This window comes from Lutra lutra, chromosome 12 (genome assembly GCF_902655055.1).
Source record: "Lutra lutra chromosome 12, mLutLut1.2, whole genome shotgun sequence".
NCBI classification, from domain to species: Eukaryota; Metazoa; Chordata; class Mammalia; order Carnivora; family Mustelidae; genus Lutra; species Lutra lutra.
The window spans coordinates 27,855,280-27,873,777 of record NC_062289.1 but is presented as its reverse complement, the minus strand read 5'-3'; the positions used below and the strand labels follow the sequence as shown (position 1 = coordinate 27,873,777).

Here is an 18,498-nt window from a genome sequence, read left to right as displayed (position 1 = left end):
ATAGAGGTGGCATGAGAAATGTGTTCATGGGCGCTGTCCTGTTTGGGTTACATAGGTTAGGTGTGCTTTGTTTGTATTATCCAAGCTTCCTTGCTATTTGACTACTTTCACCAGTGTTTAAAACTTCTAAAACCCTGGTGGTCTGTTTCTTGTCTATTCTGAATTGTATACAAACCAAAAGACCAAAGTAAGTTATCTGAGTCTGTGATTTAATTTCTTTTGCTCACAGCATTTAGTAAGGTTGTGGCTTTTGAAAGTTTGTAGGGTTTTCTAAGGTAATCCTGGAGAATCAAACGGTAGGTTAGGTGCTGGGCCACTTTATCTGACCTCCTGGACCATGCGCACTGCACAGGTTCAGGAGGTGCTCTTCATGTGAGCGGGTATATAAAGCAGCAAAGATGAAGCAGCTGAAGTTTAAGTATTAGGAGGTTCCTTTCAAATGTCCATATTGCTACTCCTAAAAAATTATGACATTGTGCGTTTCTAATGTAATAATTATGTATATATCAGTTTCCTGAGTCACATTAGGAGTTCAGGGAAGGGGATACACTCAACCTAATAGCAAGGGCAATTGCTGAAAAGTTGTATAAATTGTAAAGGTTGGATAAATTATGACTGACTTGGATAAATTATGACTGACTTGAACGTAGACATTCAGGTGAACTTAAACTCAGTGTGCCTGACAGAATCTCTTGGATGTTGACGTTTGAATCAAGCTGTTTACACAGAATGGATATCAAGAAGAAAAGTTAAGACAGATTCTTGCTATCCTTTTTCATCAAGGTACCACTGATTTAGTAATTCAGAAAATGCTTCATTTATAAACTTTATTAGCGGCATAAATGTTGAAGGAATTAGGCTTAAAGTTCTTTTACACCAAATTTACAATTAATGCATTTTCTTTTTTTTCTTTTTTCATTTTTTTTTTTTTAAATGCATTTTCTTTTAAAGAGTGAAAATGGCGGAGACTTCTGTATTTTATAGTGCACGATCATGTTTAATTGAGTTTGATATCTGGAAACAAATGTTTATGAAGATTGCTTTTTTTTAGTTAACAGTTAACTGACAGGCAGCTTATTATCCATGCTAAATCATTCTCTCCTTGAAGTTTTTGAGGCTGTATTGCAGTTTTACGAAAGTGTTCGGAGAGATCTTGTCAAGATAATTCTGACAGCTCTTGCACTTGGGGGACTTAGAGGTGAGCAAAGTAGAGTATTTTGTAGTGAATATTCATGTGAAAATACTTTGTAGTGGTCTTGAGTATTCAAGGTTTTTAATCAAATATCTCATTTATCTTTATAGATGATCTTTTTGTACTTTTAATCACTCTTTGCAGTTTTATAGTTGGATAGTCGGACATCATTTCTCTGTAAAATCACTTTGAGTTGAAACTAGTTCTGTCAAGTCTGCTCTTGCAGGGAATTTTGATTTTAGTGAATATGAATGATGGACATCGGACTTCATTCAGGTAAAGAAATTAGTTTTCCGAAGAGACTTACTTAGGTCCATCAGTGTACATGGGGAGCAGGGAAAAGTTTTTTCCAATAACTCTTTTTTTTTTTTTTTTTTTAAGATTTTACTTATTTGAGACAGCCAGCGAGAGAGCAGGAGTGGGGGAGCAAAGGGAGATGCATACTCCCCACTGAGCAGGGAGCTTGACACGGCTTGATCCCGGGACCCCAAGAATCATGACCTGAGCCGAAGGCAGACGCTTCACTGAATGAGGCACCCAGGCACCCATAACTGTTGTTTTTGATAAATATTTAGCTTAGAGTAAACCTGAGGGTAGCTTCATCTTGTCTTGGCTGTGATGACCTGCTTTTGTGTGCTTTAAAAGTCCATCATACATGGGACGCCTGGGTGGCTCAGTTGGTTAAGCCGCTGCCTTCGGCTCAGGTCATGATCCCAGCGTCCTGGGATCGAGTCCCACATCAGGCTCCTTGCTCTGTCGGGAGCCTGCTTCTCCCTCTGCCTCTGCCTGCCACTCTGTCTGCCTGTGCTTGCTCTCTCTCTCTCTCTCTGACAAATAAATAAATAAAATCTTTAAAAAAAAAAAAGTCCATCATACAAATGCCTCTTCAGACTGAGGTTCCAAAAATAGTACCCACCTTTGTTAGGTAAGGGTCAATTTTCTTGGTGGGTTTGCATTTAGAAAATCTAATTTTGCATTTAGAAAATCTCTATTTCGGAGAATGTCAGGGAGGCTGTTGAGGACAGCTGTCCAAGATCATGTAATTCTCAGTCCATGTGGCCAGGTCAGTCCCGCTGAAGCCAGGATCTCGGTATCCCTTATTCACCATACACATTTATGCCCTGAAATGCATCCTGATAAGCTATTATCTTAGCTCACAGTGTTTCTGAGGCAGAGACTTACTATGCTTCATCACTAATTCTTGTTTGAAAATGAAAAAGAATTTTTTTAAGTGGTAAATGCTTTGTAGAAAATTTTGAAAACAGAAAAATGTGAAGTAGAAGATTAAAATCACCCACAATTCTGCTTTTGTTAACATTTGAATATGTTGCCTTTTATAATATGTAACAAAATTCAACACCCTATGTATACTTCTGTCTTCCTTTCCTCTTAACATTGCGTTTTGAACATTTTAACAAAACACAATATTCTCCCTAAAATGTGTGGATTTTGAATTATTTAGCTGACTGTAAGATAAATCCCCAGTGTTGGGCCTTTGGGCTGTTTTTAGTTTTTGCTATTATGAGAAAAGGCTATGAATACTTTAAGGCTCTTGACACAAACTGCTTTTTAGAATATATTAAGTTTATTGCATCCAGGAGTTTGTGTTCGTCGCATTATATTCTTACTGTTGAACATTTATATTTTTAAAAAGTCTTGCAGATTTGATGGAAGAATTGTATCTTAGTGTTAATTTGCATTTCTTTGATCACTAGTGAAGCTGAAAAATCATGTTTGGCCATTTGTTATTTTGGTAAACATTCTATTCACATTCTTTGCACATTTTCCTCCTGCAACATTTGTTTTTCTTACTCATTGGTGAGTGTTCTTAGCCTGTTGGGGATTGAATTACTTGAAAAATTTTTATATTAAGCAGTGGGAACTCAAGGGTGAAGACCCGAAGCCCCCATCAGCAGTCCTTACAAATTTTTTCCTGGATTGAATATCAAGATCAGCAGTCCTTACAGATTTTTTCCTGGATTGAATATCAAGTGGCTAAAAGCTCCACCTTCCCATTTTAAGCCTCTTGTATTCTTACTGTATTTTAGGAGACTCGCTGATAACAAAACACTGAGACATAGTAATCAGGTGGAAACTGCCTATTTTCAGCTTAGTAAATGCAATCAAGGCAGGTAAAATCTGTGCAGTTTTCAATCTGACTGTAGGTTAGAGTCACTTGGGAGCATTTAAAACTAATGATGCCCAGGCCCCACTCCAGACCAATTCAATCAGGATCTCTGGGTCTCACCCAAGGCATCAGCATTTTTTCCCAGCTTTTTTGAGATACAGTTGAAACATAACATTATGTAAGTTGGAGGTGTACAATGTGGCAATTTGGTATATGTGTATATTGCAGAATGATTACTGCAGTAGGCTTAGTGCACGTATCTGTCACTTCACATAGGTGTGTTGAGAACATTTAAGATCTGCTCTCAGCAGCTTTCAGATATACAGTACATTGTTAATTGCAATCACCATGCTGTACGTTACATCCCAAGAACTTATTCATCCTATAATTGGAAGTTTGTACCCTTTGATCACTTTTACCCATCTCCCCATTCATCCACAATATATACTGTATGAGTTCCCTTATTTTACATTTTACCTACATGTGAGATCATGCATTTTTAAAGCTCCCCAGGTGATTACCGTGAACCGCCAGGGCTGAGAGCTACTAGTCAGTTAAGTGGTGATGTTTTAAGTCTCCCATAGCTAAAAATCATTGTGAAACTAGTAGTCTGATTCAGTTCTGTTACTGCTAATAGGCATCAAGTTATGAACAATGGAGCCCAGTTTTTAAAAATCATATTAGTTATAAAAACCACAGCACAGTTTTGTATTATTTAACAAGCATAAGCATTCTTTTCTTTTACTTCAGTTAAGGGATTATTTTCAAAGCATGCATTGTTTAAATGTGGTTTTCTCTGTGGTACAATGTCTGGATAATATTACTTCAAATTTGGAAGCTTCACAGTCTTACTGGTGGGTATTTTTTGGTCAATCTCTTACGTTAAAGCACTAAGGTATTATTTTCGGCCTGCTTTTCCTAACTTCCCAAAGTTGAGTGCCTATATTAACTTTGTGTACAAGCAAAAGTGTAAGCTTTGCTTTCAATAAGTCTTTTTTGCAAAGTAGGATTATCTTAGCATTAATAAAAGGACATGCATGTGTTTAAGGTGAGAATATGGCCCCTGGTTTTGTTGTTTTGTTTTGTTTGAAGGTTTTAATTTATTCATTTGACAGAGAGAGATGGGGACGTAGGCTCCCCGCCCAGCAGAGAGCCCCATGTGGGGCTTGATCCCAGGGACTGTGAGACCATGACCTGAGCCAAAGACAGGCTTAACCCACTGAGCTACCCAGGAGCCCCCCACTGGGTTTTTTTTTTTTTTTAATAGACTATTTTTTAGAGCAGCTTTAGGATTGAAACAAAATTGAGCAGAAGGTACAGAGACTTCCCAAATATTTTCTGCCCCGACATATGTACAAACTCCCCCACTATCAGCACCCCCACCAAAGATAGTGATGAACCTGCATTGACTATGTTATCACTCAGAGTCCATAGTTAATATTAGGGTTCACTCTTGGTGTACATTCTGTGGGTCTTGACAAATGTATAGTTAATTGGTCCTTGATTTTAATACTTTAAAATGTCTTATTGATCAGTGTTTATTACTACATAGAGATGTAGTCATCTCTGTGAGGCTGCAACTTATCTCAGTATCCCTAGCATAAGTATTCTTACACCATTTTCTGAATTCAGCCATTTTTCAGTGTTTGCTGAAAAAGAGTAGCACCAGAATCTGAAACAGATCAAAGTAGTCCTCTTAATTACCTATCCTATACACTTAAGTTTATCCAGCACTTGTAATGGGGATAAAGTGCTTAAAGAAAGTTTAATATTCTTTAAATTTCACTTAGTGTTTCCATAAGCCAAACACAAATTTGGGGAAAGGTATGTTCTTGAGAAAATTTTTGTATGAACAAGATACATATATTTTTTTTAAACATGAGGACAAAGGATGGAGTAGTCAGGGGAAAAGTAATAATATCAAAGAATAATAAACTTACTCTATTTGCTAAGTAGAATTGGGCCAAAAATTTGTTTCATAGCCATTTAGGCATTGAAAAGAGGTGGCATGACTGATTAAACAATTCTCATTATCTAGGAGAAACACTGCTAGTCTTTTTTTTTTTTTTTTAAGATTTTATTTATTTATTTGACACACAGAGAGAGTACAAGCAGGGGGAGCAGCAGGCAGAAGGAGAGGAAGAGGGAGAAGCAGGTTCCTTGTTGAGGCAGGGAGTCTGATGTGGGGATTAATCCCAGGACTCCAGGATCATAACCCAAGCCGAAGGCAGACGCTTAACCGACTGAGCCACCCAGGCACCCCAACACTACTATTCTTAAAACTGAGACCTGGGTGATTTTTCTTTTGCGTCTTCATAAAAAGCGACTATGAGATAAAGTAAACCGTATTTTCAGAAGTACCGTGGAATAAATACAATAGAGCATTTCATGTGGCTGTTCTTTGTAAGACTTCTTTGTATAGGTAGAAGGGCTAAGGCCAGGGTTGATTGATTTCCATCACTCATTTATTCAGCAAATATTGGAGCACCTACTATGTAGCACGTGAGTGCAACAGTGAATGAAAAGTCTCTGCTCTCATGGAACTTACTCTTTTTTTGAGGAGATGGATGCTATCAGGAATATACATCATGGATAATAATAAAGCAGGATATAAGAGATAAAGATTGACTAGGAATGGGGTAGAAAGGCTAGTTTAGAAAGTACTGGAGTCAGGAGTGGTCTGATGAGGCAACATTTTTTAAATAGTTTCCTAAAGAAAAGAGGTTGGCATTATTAGTTTTACTGGAGACCCAGTCCAATCCAAATCAAAGATAATCACCTAGCTCAAGGTTAAATCCTAATTCAAGGTTAAATCCTAGTTTAAGGATAAAACAATGTTTAGAGGAACAGATCCTGAACTGGAATCCCATGAGATGACTTCCTACTGTGTATTAATAGCTGTACACTGTTCACACATTTGGAAAGTGCTGGACCATGTTGAAATAGGTTTCTTTACTGCAGGACAACTCAGAGCCATTAATGTGCTCTGCAGAGGAAGAGGATATGATTCGTAGCATATTCTAAACTTAACCACAAAACCTTTTTTTTTTGTTTTGTTTTAAATAAAGGCATACCTTTTAGCACTTGCATAGACCTGGGTTTGTAAAAAGCTGACCCAGAGGCATATACATGGATTGTATATATCCTTTACATAGTTTCCCATAAAGAATATTTTTTAACTTAATATAAGAGCTTTTGATATGAATCAGTCAGTTGAGAATTAATTGTATACTGATTTATTATGGATCAGCTGTGAAAACTGCTTTTAGAATTTTAAAGTTAAAGCAGTGAAAATATCACCTGGGGAGCTTAAAACAAAGTGACCTTCAGTGCCTAGGAGCCCTAGGTTTTGATATTTGTTAAACCACTCCAGGTTTTTATGTTCAGCAAAGGTTGAAAATCACTTACAGATTAATAATTAGTTGTATAGTAACACAATACGGGTTGCTGGGCGAATAATATTGAAGCTGTGAAAAATGGTAGTGTTATGTTACTTAATTTTTCTTGGAGTTACTTTACTTTTGTTAATTTAAGTGCTCGCTTATCAGTGCTTTACATGACTCTTTAGTAATGCTTAAGCCATTTTCCTAAATAGGCATGTCTTAATAAAAAATACAATTTTCTGAATAATGATGTTTTATCAGATGGCCTCAATGTCTTTAAAGCTGACTTCAGTCGTGCTGGGGGATCTGAAGGAGCGCCCAGGGAAATGCCAGGATTACTTGACAGGGGTGCTGTGAATGATAGGCACTGCATAGGCAGTGTCCTGGAAGAGGCCATGAGCTGTTTTTCCGAGATGCAGAGGCAGACAGAGGAGAAGTTTCACGTGTGGATGGAAAAGTTAACTCACCTTGACACTGGCGAAGAGAACAAGCAGCTATGGAACCCAGGGAACTTAAAATGCAACTAGTTGGCCAAAGAATTTCCCCTCTCACCCAGTCAGGTGCTTATATGCAGATGCCTGATTTCCAAGAACTACCACAGCAGCCCTTTGGTTCTTGTGTGACTTGTCGAAATGTTGACAGTACAGAATTCCCGAAGACTTTTAACAGTTTTCCAGTTAACTTTGCCAAAAATGGCAATATTACAGAACAGCCTTTGAATCTGTCACAAATTCAGTTGTGTTTACTATCTGGTTTTTAGATTGTATAAGAAGGAATATAGTTTTGCCTATTGTAAGTTTCTTTTGATGGTGTTTTAAAAATTATGATAGTAAACAGTTTCTTTTTAAAAAATTAGATATTCAAAACAGCAGAGTTGGATAAATTTTAGCTTGTGTTTCGTTACATTTCATTGGAACATAGAACCATATTTAGATGATAATAGGAGCAATCTTCATCTTTATGCTTTTTTGTGCCAAAAATATAAATAAGATATAAGATAGGGAATGTTAGTGAATCCAAATAGTTAAGTGATTAATTCCTTGAGACTCTCTTAGCATTTATTCTCTAAAAACACTGTTGACTCCCTTCTATTTTCAGCGGAGGAAATCATATAATTAATCCCACTCTGAAGATCATAAATGATGAATGTACTGCATGAACATTTTTATATCATTCTTCCGTATGTCATTTAATGAATGCATCTGTTGCTTGTCTTTAATAAATTATAACTTTCAGTAACATATGTATGTAGGAAAAATGAATTAACTTTTGAGGAAATGTATACTCTACCTACTATGCAAGATATTGTAGAGAAAGCAGAATAGAATGGAATATGATTATATGCATGAGAATTTTTCATTGCTACATAGATGAATTTTTATCTTCGGCATTAACTTAAAGCTCAGTGCCTGAGTAACCTGGCAGACAACATTTGGTGAAATTGTCTGGTACCCTGATGTAAAGGGTAATTCTAGAGGAAACAGATGAAATGTTCACTCTGTTAAGGGTGTATATTGAATGGGTTTTTTCAGTTACTAGTGACTAAGTATATTAGCTAATGTACTACCGATTTAATTTTGTTTTTAATCCCTAGACAGAAAATAAATGGTCCTTTGGCATGTTAAAGGGCCCATAGAGTATGTCAAAGGGGAGAAAACATCACAGGATTGAAAGTCTTACAACATGATAGCTGTTTTTATGTGTAGCCTGGGATTGGGAAACATTGATATTTTATCTTTTCTGGGTTGGTAAGACTATTGTGAGAAACTGCTAAATTAGGATGAAATTTTTTAATAGGAATATGTAACCTTGCTAACACTTTTTTTAAGATTTTGCTTTATATTTGATTTACTTACAATAAAAATTTATTAGTCTTTCCCTTCAAATTTGTAACTTGTAACTTCTCAATATGAAAAAGGGTAATATTTTAACATTTAATGAAGTTGCAACTTTGGGAGAACTGTAATTCTCTGTTTTGTAAGAGAAGGATGGGTGGTTTACATAACAATGAAGACCTTTAATAATTTATCAATAACTTTACTCAGAAAATTGTCAGTACATTTTCTGTTTAGTTCTTTATCCAAATATTTGTTACTTCTAAATTAACTGTAATAGAACAAGTCACTTTATTTCTTTTCTAGTTTTTATTATTTGAAAAATAAACTGGGTGATTTTTTTTTTTTTTTTTTTTTTTCTTTTTAGAAACTGATGGATGAGAGTTGGGAGTTAACTTTGGGGGAGGCTTGTTAATATGCTCCATTCTTTTTTGAAGAATGTGTGCTAGGAATTGATGAAAAAGACTGGAAGTCTCTTCTTTATTGTGTAATGACTGTCGGATTTCCTGAACTTGGTATTTGACAAATAGGGGTAAGGTTTGAACACCAGTGCAACTTGCAATAAATTTAACATCAGCTAAGCTCTTACATAATGTTAGTATGAATTTTTACCATAAACTGTATGAGTTTATTATAACAGATTTCTTTGAAATGATCATGCAACATTTGTAAATGACTTCAGCTAGTGTTTTTCTTTTTTTAGTTTATTTCAGGAAGAACATACTAGTTTGGGATGACTGACTAGATTTTAAGTCATGTGTAATCTTTACTTGAATTTGAGATATTTTCAGGGAAGTTTGTTCTGTCTTCAGTTTCTTACTGGGATCACAGATTTTACTAGATATGGACTTTTAGGCATAAAAAATGTTAATTTAGGGGGCGCCTAGCTGGCTCTGGTAGAGCATGCAACTCTTGATCTGAGTCATGACTTCATACCCCACATTGGGCATGGAACCTACTTAAGAAAATGAAGTTAATTTCAGCATGTTAATGTGACTTTTTTTCTATGCATGTGTAAACTGCTTTAAGCTCTTAGCAGGTTTCTTTTTTTGTTTCATGATTTAATATTTGATATATTAAGCATGTACTGCTGTTTTTTATTTTTAAAATAGAAAATATGAATTCATCTTTTAAGAATAACACAAATTATTCCTAGTACTGATTGGATATATTCTAGTTTTTGGTACTAGATAATGAACAAAAAGGCTACAGATATATTTTTGCATTTAAGAGAAAAATGAAAAAATTTCAGTGGAATAGAATTATCAAATATAGGTTTTAATTGACATTCTAGGTAGGACAAGGTTTTAGATATTTGGGAAGGTGTCAAACAGTAATTTTGGGAAGCCTTTCTACATAATTTTGGGTAAAGAGGTGAAAAAAGGTTTTGGTAGAAAGAAAAGGACCACCAAGATATATTGATTTCATTCATAGAATATATTCCAAAATACTAAAATTTATTCTAAAGTAAAATTGGACACTTTGTGGTTTGGAGTGTTTAAGAATAATTTTGAAGCAGAAACATACATGCAAATTTTATCCTGATTTTCAGTTTCTCACAGTGCCTTGAAAATGTGTTGCTCTCTTAGGGAATATTGTTTTGAAAAACAGTAAGTTTTTATATGAGTTGTGCTTTAAAATGATTACACCTTGTCCAGATTGCACAATTTAAAAATACCTATTTTTAAAAAGTTTGATTTTATATTCTGTATATTTAAAGAAGTATCAAGTATTGAAGTAGTTTTAATACTTATTTTTATATGATTGCTGTTGTGGATTATTGAATTCTCCTTTAGCGAGTCAAAGTCTCCATCCCTAAATTTATACCCTCTCATCCATGGGGCTTATGTCCCAAGACCCACGTGGATGCCTGAAAGAAACCACGTGTAGTACCAACTCTACATACATTGTTTTTTCCTATACAGACATACCTATGATAAAGTTTAATTTATTAACTAGGCACAGTAAGAGATTAACAACAGTAATGAAATAGAACAGTTCTAACAATATATTATAATAGAAGGTATGTAAATGTAATCTGAGAATCTCTCATTGTACTATACTCCCCCTTCTTGTGATGATTTGAGGTGATACAATGGGGTGATGAGAGGAAGGGAGGTGAACGACACATGCGCTATGATGTAGTGTTAGGCTGCTGTTGACCTTCTGACCATTTGTCGGAAGGCGGATCATCTGCTTCTGGACCACTGTTGACTAATTTAACTGAGACCATGGAAGTGAAACCACGGCTAAAGGGGACTGTTGTACTACAGGGACTACAAATAAGAAATGGGAAAGACTTTTGGATCATGTGTGGCATTTTATGTAGGTATTGTTTTAGAAGTGCCTAGTGGTCCTCCCTAACTTCTCTTGAATTCCCTTAATTTTCCTAGAATTTTACAAAGGGTAAGAGATGTATCCTGTTCCGACCTTTTTGTAGTATATAAAGGGCTACTGCTGGGAAGAAACTTCTTTCAACCTCTAAAACATAGACGTGGTTGAAATGCTTTTTATTAAAGAATAAAGTCCCATATTTGAGCATGTCATTTCTCTAACGTGTACATATGGAATTAGGTGATGATCTTTAAAAAGGGGCATATCCCCTCAGTAAAGGTAAATGTGTTTTCGGAAGCTCTGTCTACAGACTACTTCCTGCCTAGTTTTTACTAATTCAGTGTTCTAAAACATTAGATTTTTAATCATTTTAAGAATATTTAACCAGCAGATTAGAACGATCTGGTTATTCGAGCCATTTGTTAGATAATAATAACTCTCTTAATTGTATTGATGTGTATTTTGTACACATTATTAAAAATGAGTGTAATCAAAGCCCAAATAAAATTTTAATTTATAACACAACACAGTGAAATTAAAATCTTATGATGTAATGTTTTGCATGAAGTGTTCTTTTTAACTTAGAATTAGAATAAAGGATTCTGTCATTTTGGGGCTCCAAAAGAAAAAGCCTGTTTGTTACTGAATAAGAGGAATGAGAGTCATCTTAAGGATGTGTGTGTCTGTGCATGTGTGTGTACACATATGCCCATTCAGAATTCTGAAATAATTTCTGTTCTATTTGACAAGTTGTTGGAGACAGATAACTATGTAATAGTCTTATAGGGATTTTATTGGATTTACATCATTAATATCCATTCATTGCTTCTTACTTGTATGTAAGAAAAAGAGTTGCCCACATATAAGCTTAGTTAGCGTGATTAAATTGGAGAAAAGTGTTACTTTATGGATATTCTTTTCATTGTCAAGGTTTTTGGCCTCTTGTTTCACTAGCAGACTGAGTAAAAAAATAATTTTGCTTCATTGCTTTTGTCATTCTCTACTGTTACAGATTTACCAGCAGAGATCCAGGTCTCTGGGTCTAGGTATATCTCAATTTACCTGAGGTTTATTACTTAAAATTTGTATGCAAGTCAGAATATTAGAAATGAAATAATTTAAAATGAATTAAATCTGCTTGTTAATAAAAGAAGTGCCATAGTGGATCTTTTTCTTGAGCAATCACCCAAGTTGGTATTGCTGATAATTTTCATTTTTAATGTCTAGCTGAATTTGCCTAATGGTACAGCTATGTGGAAGTCATAGGAAAGATGGCAAACAGATTTCTTGCTGTTTTTTGTTTAGAATAACAGATTATAAGCATCTTAAGGATGGTGACCTTTTAAAGTAAGTGTACCTGTTACCTTTCTTTAGTTTATACTGATTTCCCTCTCTCCTGTTTGTATTTAAATGATACAGTGATGGAGAAAATGAAAAAGATCTTCTGGAATGTCACATGTTAGAAAATACAGCATCAGAACTCTTTCAGCAAATTTATTAAACTTGAAATTCTTTTTCTGTTCAGTAAAAAATGTTCTTGAAGGAAAATTCTCAGATCCTTTCTAAAAATGGTTTGTGTCCATAATCATTGTACAGATAAGAAACTTGTCTTCTTAATTTGTCTAGCACGAATTCTTCACAACATGAATAACTTGAGTTTCTATACTTCTTTTTTTCTTGGTTTTTATTTTTAATTTCTCTGAATTTTAGGAAAGTTAGTGGGATTGAAAACAATTAGTTTCTAGCATTGAATAGATCTTAACCTTATGTTAAATTTACCTCAACATGAAGTAGAAGACATCCTAAAAATTGAAGGAATAATAATCTATGAGGAAATATATTCTTTGGTAATGAAATCTTATAACTTTAAGATTTGGGGAGAATGTTATCAAATAACTGATTTTTATTTTATTGCATTTTCTTTATATCTTTTACCTAACTGCATTTGAAATGTAATAACTAATCTAGATAAATAAAAGTTTTAAAAAAGAAATGCTTCTTGTTGCTATGTTGAGGACAGCATTGGTTATATTAGTGATTCTCTACCAGTTAATTCACATTAGGTGTTTGGAAGTCAAGAAACTTGCTTTTCCATAATGTAATGATGGTATTAATTTGTAGTTAGAATAATGTTTTTGAGATAATTTTCAGGTTTTTTTGTAATTGGTGTATTGAGAAAGGTAATAACAAATTCCAATGTTAATACAAAAGTTGAGATTCTTTTTCTTTGCATGTCCTGTTAAGTTAGCCTCCTAAAAATTGAGGAGTATTTGGAAAATAGCAGAATGTAGACTACTTTGAGAAGTAATCAGAAAGGAGTGAAGGTATCTTTAGCAGGGAGGATAGACATGGAGATGTGGCTAAAATCATACCTAATTTTTATGTCCTTCATGTACGTAGTACAGATATTTCAGTTTTGTTCCCTGGAGATCTGAATATTAAAGCAGTAGGTTGTTGTTTGTTTCTGAAATAGGCAGAAAAATTGAAAGATGGTGACCTCTTCAGGTGCCCTGTTTTCTGTATTTTTAGGGTCTTTTTTTGAATATCCAGATACATATTACCTGACTTATCTCATGAAATGTTAAATGGTGAAATGGTTAAAATGTTAAAGGGTGAAATGTTAAAATGAAATTTTCTTTCTTGCGATCAGCTTTCTAACAACTCTGATAATCTTCAATATTTGCTTTTATCTCTTTAGTCCTTTCAGAATTAACTTTTTTTTTTTTAAAGATTTTATTTATTCATTTGGTAGAGATTACAAGTAGTCTGAGAGGCAGGCAGAGAGAGAGAAAGAGAGGAGGAAGCAGGCTCCCCGCTGAGCAGAGAGCCCGATGCGGGGCTCAATCCCAGGACTCTGAGATCACGACCTGAGCTGAAGGCAGAGGCCTCAACCCACTGAGCCACCCAGGCGCCCCCAGAGTTAACTCTTAATCAGTATCATAGGTAACTTTTCTGGGTGACAAAGTGACCTGTCATTGACCAGTATGATATAAGGACAGACATAATGTTTAAAACTTTATTCCCACCTTGCAAACTTTATAATCTCAAAAATTTTAATAATTGGGATGAGTATAGTGGAAAAAGCACAAAATAGACATTGATTCAGTTTTATTTGGAAAATGACTTAATGCCAGGTGCCTGGTGGCTCCATTGGTGGAATATGTGACTCTTGATCTTGGAGTTTAAGTTCGAGCCCCACTTTGGGTGTAGAGATTAGTTAAAAAACAAGTAAAAATTTAAAAAGTAGAAATTACTTACTGCCTAAACATAAATTTTCAGTGCATATTGCATATTGCATTTCCATTTAGCCCTGTTCTCTCTTTTTTCTTTTCACCGAAATAGCTTTTGATAGTATTCTGCAGAAAATATATACACACACGGTTTTTTGTATTTAAAGTTGTTTTTCTAGAGATAGCACTTTTCTAAATAGATTTTTGTTTTTTTCTGGTAGATGTAATTATTTGTCTTTTTCCAAGAGCTGCTTTGAAAATGATTGCTTTCTGTTTCTTCAAATTGGGGTGTGTGTGTGTGTGTGTGAGAGAGAGAGATAGTAATAAAAATATAGCATAAGTATTCTCAAGTATTTTTTCTTATTTGCAAATACAAATTTTCACTTTGGTAAGTATTTTGGTATGTAATGAAAAAGCCTTTTTTCTTGAGTAGGTTTTGCTAACATGCAAATTCCTTCTTGAGGTTTCCCCTTTCCCTCGATTCCTCTTATCCACACCTTATTCCCCCACACCTCATTCCCTCACCTGGCCACCACACATACATACTCTCCCTTCTTAGACCCCTTGAGTAGGTAATTTCTAAGTCTTTCTGGTGTAACTGTTTTGAAACTGACTATCTGGTTTGAGGCCAAGTGTGATTGCCATCATTGTCTTGATGTTGTAGATAATGGCACTGGGCCTAGGCCCTTTAATGACTAGGGCAGTAGAGCTTGTATGGGATCATTAGGCAGTAACAAGATAGATTTTTCCTCTCCTCATGAGGGGTACAGGAGATTGGCTATAATACGGACAACAGAAGGAATTTTCTCTGGGCTTTACTATATATTACTAATAGTCATAGAAATGGGAGTTGAAGGGGCAAAACATCTGTTGGGCCATTGCCCCACCTTTCCTTGGGCCTAACACTTAACCTGTAGAGAAGGAGAATTGGCATTCTAGGATGTCTGGGATACAAGAGGAATTCCTGTCTCCTAGATCTAATCAGACCTCATACTGGGAGACTGACAACACTTGTGTTAGTGAGAGGGCTCTGTAGGCAAGGATGGTGCAAAATATAAAGTAATCCAAAAATGAACTGTTTGGCTTTGAAACACTTTCATATGAATACACCCAAGCTGACATGACACTTCAGACAAATATAAATGTACAAAAGCTCCATTTGTGGTGATCTCAGTAATCTTAGCAAAGCATTTACTTCACAGGTTGGGTTAATTTTTCTTTTAAACATACAGTGTATTATTTGCCCCACGGGTACATGTCTGTGAATCATCAGGCTTACACATTTCACAGCACTCACCATAGCATATACTCTCTCCAATGTCCGTAACCCAGCAACCCTACCCTGTCTCCCTACCTACCCCCCAGCAACCGTCAGTTTGTTCTGTGAGATTGAGTCCCTTATGGTTTGTCTCCCTCCCGATCCCATCTTGTTTCATTTTTTTCCCTTCCTACCCCCTACAACCCCTTCATATCAGAGAGAGCATATGGTAATTGTCTTTCTCTGATTGACTTACTTCGCTTAGCATAAAACCCTCTAGTTCCATCCATGTCATTGCAAATGGCAAGATTTCATTCCTCTTGATGGCTGCATAGTAATTGCATTGTATATATATACAAGTCTTCTTTATCCATTCATCTGTTGATGGACATCTAGGTTCTTTCCATAGTTTGGCTATTGTGGACATTGCTGCTATAAACATTCGGGTGCACGTCCCCCTTTGGATCACTACATTTGTATCTTTAGGGTAAATACCCAGTAGTGTGATTGCTGGGTCATAGGGTAGCTCCATTTTCAACTTTTTGAGGAACCTCCATACTGTTTTCCATGGTGGCTATACCAGCTTGCCTTAGATTGGGTTAATCTATGACCAGAACGAGGCACCAATCTAGGCAGTGATGTTTTCTCAAAGCTGCTTGTTTGCAGGCTCTGTAGGGCAGAATTTGCATGTAAAGATAAGCAAACAAATAATAAAGTAGGGCAGGTGCTAATTATAATGGAAGGATGGGGCAATGGACCAGTATTACTCTGTTATGTCATCTTTAACTCTTACCATAACCGTGTGAAGAAACTGAGTCTTATAGCTTAGTAGTAATAGGCAGGACTTTTAACCTATATATTTGCTTCTAAAGATCTATGTGTTTCCTGTGCCATTGTCAGTCTCCTGTATATTCCCAGTTCCCTCAACAATGAACAACTATAATATAATTGATTCTGGTCCCATCTAAGTAGGACTTAAGTCTGTCATCTGTAAAACAAGAATGGTAAATTATGTATTACCTTACATAATTTTAAAATTCTGTGCTTTTGGTTGTCAAATTTGAAAAGGGGTTTGTCAGGGATAAACATAGTAAAGGATGTTGGGTTTGCTTTGCCTCTATTTATTTACTTATTTAATTTTTTAAAAAAGATTAATTTTATTTATTTAACAGAGAGAGCACAAGTAGGCAGAGAGAGAGGGGGAAGCAGGCTTCCTGCTGAGCAGAGAGCCTGATGTAGGGCTTGATCTCAGGACTCTGAGACCATGACCTGAGCCAAAGGCAGAGGTTTAACTCATTGAGCTACCCAGGCACTCTGCCTCTTTTTATTTTTGATTCAGATTCTTTCAGTGAGGTTTAAAAGAACATATTTTTAAAAAAGAACATATTTGAGAAAACAAATTCATGAAATTAAACACCCGATGGCAACAGTATGAAGGTTTAAGGTCCATAAAAGTGTAAACTTCACTGTATCAGGAATGTGTGATGACACAGACACATCTGTATTTTATTATTTGAAAAGTTAGAATGGTGTTTACAGCTAGGAGGTCAGTGAGAGGGTACAAACCTATTTCCAGCATAAAACGGGTAAAACAATATTCTTAGAAAGGCCGTGGATTGCTTAACATTATTTTTTCTTGCCTTATAATTGTAATGACCAGCAAAAATTTCAAAATATTTCAGTGGGGAGAAACAGCACTTTAACCACAGACCAAATAATTATTAGTTAATTGTATTAAATTTACCTTTTTGTGAGATATGCTTTTAATGATTATAGAAAAGCTAATAAGTTCTTATTATAAATTTATGTTTTAAGATTGTGACAAACTTCAAGGTAGCAGATGGGAGATTGTGCAGTTTGGCTAATCCTTAAATATTGTTAACATGGAATGTGCTTATATTAATGATTAAATTTTAAATTGGAACTGTTTCCCTGTGTAACTACTTGAAGGGGACTATTTTGATACTTTTGAAAGGGAAAATAATCTTAGTAGCAGTGCATTTGTTTTACCAGCATATAAGAATAATCAAGTGGGAAGGAGGACAGTATCTCCTCCTTTATTCCATCCTGTAGTGAATTGTTAGAGTCAAATTGGGAGCATAGTTGTTGCTTCTGTTTTTAATATTCTGAATTTTCCTAGCTCCTCCTCAGTGGCTTTTTCCTGCCTTTCTTTTAAAAGGTAGATAAAATTACCATAGGATCTTACCTGTCTCTTAATTCTGCTGTGTAGCAAGAATCACTTTTAAAAGAATATCACAAATTATCACTGTCAGTTAGCTAATACTTAAGGGTTCAAGTCCAAGCCCTGGTGCTAAGTGCTTTAACATGCCTTATTTAATCTTGATTTGCTAATGATAAGTGTAAGATGACCTTGGAACACAAGATTCTTAATTGTGGTTTGGTGTTGGAAGAAGGATAAAAAGGCAACCATTCCTTTCTTAAAGTTTGTATAGTATTGTCATCATTTTGGATACACTGGAAATAAGAAACGACACTGATAATTTATTTTAACTTTTAAGTGTAATTAAAATATGAAAATATTACTGTCTTTGTTTATGATGAATGCTAAATTTAAACTAAGCTATAAGGTGTGCTGTTTGGAAATATGGAAGATGCAAGAATGAAGCCAGATAACAAGTTTATGCTTGTATTTCCTACTGATGAAGACTTTCAGACAAGTTATTGCATTGGGTAGGTGATGTTAACTCTGCATGTACATATACAACTATACTCTTTGCATGATTCTACATGTAGGAGTGGTACAATTTTGACTTGACTGTTGACCTCATGCCTCAATTTGGTGGTTGTGGGAGGGGGGAATGTGTGAGCAGGAGGTTGTGAATGGTAGTAGTGTTCAAATTTTAAAATAAAGCACTAATTTTTTGTAAAAACAACACTTACCTAAAGCCCTTTTAAAAATAGAACATTTGGTCAAATAGTCAATATTGTACTTGACCCTCATATCTTCTGCACCCAAATATTTGGACATCCACAGTATCTTGATTCCATAATAATCATTTTGAACTCTGACGAGAACTCCATAAATGATAGAGCTTTCTTTTCTTTTTTAGAAAAGAAAAATATCAAACTTCAACCAGTTTTTTGCTATTTGAGCTAAAATCTATTACCAACTGATAC

At 35.2% G+C, this 18,498-nt stretch overlaps 1 protein-coding gene across 6 annotated transcripts in view; it reads left to right on the top strand.

Annotated features, from left to right (window-relative positions):
* The window catches only part of ARK2N (arkadia (RNF111) N-terminal like PKA signaling regulator 2N), an 87,724-nt gene that overhangs the window by 42,556 nt on the left and 26,670 nt on the right, over positions 1-18,498 (top strand). The window contains exon 3 of one of the 6 annotated variants that reach the window (XM_047697200.1): positions 6,965-13,633. The exons of the other annotated variants lie outside the window; for them this stretch is intronic. Coding sequence (XP_047553156.1) covers positions 6,965-7,230 — 266 coding nt within the window. The 3' untranslated portion in view covers positions 7,231-13,633. Of the gene's footprint in view, positions 1-6,964; positions 13,634-18,498 lie in introns of those variants that run through there. 6 annotated transcript variants of the gene reach the window in all.